The sequence below is a fragment of the Lipotes vexillifer genome, unplaced genomic scaffold, assembly GCF_000442215.2.
Source record: "Lipotes vexillifer unplaced genomic scaffold, Lipotes_vexillifer_v1.1 scaffold1226, whole genome shotgun sequence".
NCBI lineage: Eukaryota > Metazoa > Chordata > Mammalia > Artiodactyla > Lipotidae > Lipotes > Lipotes vexillifer.
Window position 1 is genome coordinate 945,018 of NW_006784227.1, and position 3,385 is coordinate 948,402.

At 37.8% G+C, this 3,385-nt stretch overlaps 1 protein-coding gene across 3 annotated transcripts in view; it reads left to right on the plus strand.

The window, feature by feature from the left end:
• MYO6 (myosin VI) overlaps positions 1-2,428 on the plus strand; it is a 117,084-nt gene extending 114,656 nt beyond the window's left edge. Inside the window, exons 31-32 of one of the 3 annotated variants that reach the window (XM_007456605.1) lie at positions 264-482; positions 1,013-1,943. In XM_007456605.1, the coding sequence (XP_007456667.1) occupies positions 264-482; positions 1,013-1,212 (419 nt within the window). In that variant the 3' untranslated portion in view covers positions 1,213-1,943. Of the gene's footprint in view, positions 1-263; positions 483-1,012 lie in introns of all 3 variants that reach the window. The other 2 variants (XM_007456603.1, XM_007456604.1) reach the window with 2 other exon arrangements.
• The last annotated feature ends 957 nt before the right edge of the window (positions 2,429-3,385 follow it).

Here is a 3,385-nt window from a genome sequence, read left to right on the forward strand (position 1 = left end):
GTGTGTGTGTGTGTGTGTGTGTGTGTGTGTGTGTGTGTGTTTACAATGCCCAGGAACATCTTCAGGGGAAGAAACTTCTAAGAAATCACCCTTTGAATTGTATTCATCTGTAGGCAGTTCCAATTTACATTTTGTTTTAAATTCACCGTTAGGAGGAACCCGTCTTTTTGCTTTTGTAAAAATTCGTGATGCGTTTTAGGATTAAAGGCTGCTCTACTTATCGCTCCGGCTGCTGGCGTGACTCTGCTTGTTCTCTGTGACAGCTCAGCAGAACCCGGCAGCTCAGCTCCCTGCCACGCAGCAGGGGATCGAGATGAACCGACAACAGCGCTTCTTCCGCATCCCATTCATCCGCCCTGCGGACCAGTACAAAGACCCGCAGAATAAGAAGAAAGGCTGGTGGTATGCCCATTTCGATGGGCCATGGATTGCCCGGCAGATGGAGCTTCATCCCGACAAGCCACCCATCCTCCTGGTGGCTGGTGTGTACGATTCACATGAAAAAAAAATTTATAAAGCAGAAAAGGATTGTGTACCCTCTGAATGAAACGGTGTGATGTACAGTGTAATAATTCGTTAAATTTCAGGGTTGAGGCGTGGAGCTTTGCAGTTAAGTCACATCAGTTGAGGGTAACTTCTTTACAATATGGAATTGCTTGGATTAATTATGTCCTTGTAGAGCACATAGAAACTTGTCTGTGTCCTAGGAACCTTTTCATTGGTGTCTGATTATATCATTTGCTTTGTAATGGTTACTTAAGGAAATGCAGCATTTTTATTAACCCTGCTAACTTGTTTTTTCAACTGCATCGTTAGTACATTTTGAAATGGAACTTGGTGGAGGACACATTTGTTTCTGGTGAATTTATGAAGCAGATTTCAATCTTAGAGGAAGGAAATGGTTTTAAAAGTCCTCAAATCTATGAGAATTGGTAGACATTTCAGGAATAAAGTTTACAATAAATGGTTCTGAAAGGAGGTATAGTAATTCTCTGACGTCTCATCTGTGCAGGTAAGGATGACATGGAGATGTGTGAGCTGAATCTTGAAGAGACAGGCCTGACTCGAAAGCGTGGTGCTGAGATTTTGCCAAGACAGTTCGAAGAAATTTGGGAACGCTGTGGAGGCATCCAGTATCTTCAGAAAGCAATTGAGAGCAGACAGGCCAGGCCCACCTATGCCACAGCCATGCTGCAGAATCTGTTAAAGTAGAAATTGCGCTAGCCTTGCAGCTGGGAGCCCTTGCCATGGCACTAGGTAGGGAGTGTGTCCCAGAGATTTAACCATTCCAAGATCAAGTTAGAATTACTTATACAAAGTGAACAGATTTTATTAATCATGGCTTTTTGTTAATTTAAGGTTAATTATGGTAGTGAATTTGGGACCTAAAATTTATTTTGCTGTATCCAGCTGTAACTGTTAGACCTCTCATGATTGTAATACTTGTTACACTTGGACAGACTCTGGACGTTTCTCCTCCTTTGCCAACAGATTACCTTAAATCCATCTTAATTGTTCTTTAGGAAAAGAAGTTTTTAAAAAATGCAGAATTCTTGCTTTTTAAGGATGGCACAGTACCGTATAACTGGAATAAAGAAAACTTAGCTTCAATTTTCATACAAAAATTAAGGCACTTAAAATGATCAAGGCACTGATCTGAAAGCTGTGTACTTTCTATTACTAACTTTTTCAGAAATTCATGGAAATTTCCGTCAAAGGTGGAAATTTTTATTTTCTCCCCCCTCTTTTGCAGTGTCGTAGTTTGAGTAAAGCAATTTACCTGAAGTTCTAGAATTCTGGAGAGAGCCTTGATGTATTTGATGCAATCTGTGATAAAGAAGGTACATAGTATCCTGCACAGATTAGTTTTGTTTTTCTATCACATTGTGTTGGTATAAGAATATGTTCTTATATTCCATGGACAAATAAAGGAAATGCAGATCGTTTAAATGCTTGAAAGTTTTGAGAGAACTTTGTTTCATTTAGAAAAGGAAATAGGTTTTGGGTGGCAGTTTGGCTTAACTGGACTGAATTCAAATATTCTTTCAGTTTCATCTCAGTTGTGATTTTGTGTCAGAATCTTGTCCAAGTGGTTTCATGTGAGTTAAACTAGTGTTCTGCTTCGAAACACCTTTGTTTTTTAAAAAAATTCCTATTGTCTTTTTTGGCCTTCGAGATTTTGGTAATTGTAGAGCTCTTTTATAAGCCTTGTAATGCAAAAACCCTGCACTGAGGAATTGCTTGTTTCATGTAACTGACAATTAAAAAAAAAAGTTTTGTGTGCTGTTTAGTTTTGATCAAATGTCAGCAGTTTCAAGCCTAATATTTATGACTTTCATATTAGGAATTTGGAAACGAACATACATCAAGGAGTTATGTTGACATAATCCTAAGGAGTCTTGTTTGTATTTTAGAATAAAATTAGAAAATAAAATTACTCTCTGTACTTTTTTTCCCTTGATGTTTAAAGACCCTAACCTTTGAAATGAATTTCCAGTGATTTTTTTTTTTTTTTTTTTTTTTTCCTAGAAAGAGTACCTCAGTTAGGAAAGTATTTCCCAGCTGATTGGATTAGTGCTTGTGAGCCGGACACTGTTTTCAGAATTGCTTCTCTCATTATATGTTTTAGTATAGAGATATTTATTTATTATGATAACTGTGCAAACGATCGTCTTCTGTTAAGGAAAGTAAATGGTCCTGTCTTTACTGTTGAGAATGTGAATGTGATTATCTTTTTAAGGCTGTATTACTGCATAGACTCACCCACCCTTGGGTCATTTGGTCCCTGTGATTTAGTGACAGGAGGTCTGGTTACTGAAAATAAATGTCCTGTTCTCCCTCTTCTTATCACTCGCCTTTAACTGGTGTTTTTATTTGTACAGGATAGTGAATGATAAGCTTTTTACTTAACTGGTAACAAGTAGAGTCCTGGAAGAAAATTTAGTAACCAAATAGATTTTTAATGACTTGTGCCCTTAGCGCTGTTTCCACAAACAGTTTTACGTGTGTCCTAGATACATGCAGGCACTTGATGGAAAACTAATCACACAGGTTAAATTATCGTAATGAGAGAACTTAAAGTTTTGAAGAATTTGTGAGAAATATATCACAGCAAGGCATTGTTACAGGTCTTTAATTTTTTACTTCAATAGCTGATAAAATTATAGTCAGTCTTAAGCCATTTTGTTGCTGATTATGTCATACAGCTGTCCTAGAACATGTCCTAGAACATATCTATTTTAAGTATTCTCCTGAGTTAATTGTGGCTCCAGGAGACTTGCCCTAATTCAGATAGACTTACAGTCACCTACATACAACAGCTCTGCACACACAGAAGCCCCTTTGCTGGAGAAGCTTAGGACCTCCATCATCCTTTAAGGGAAAG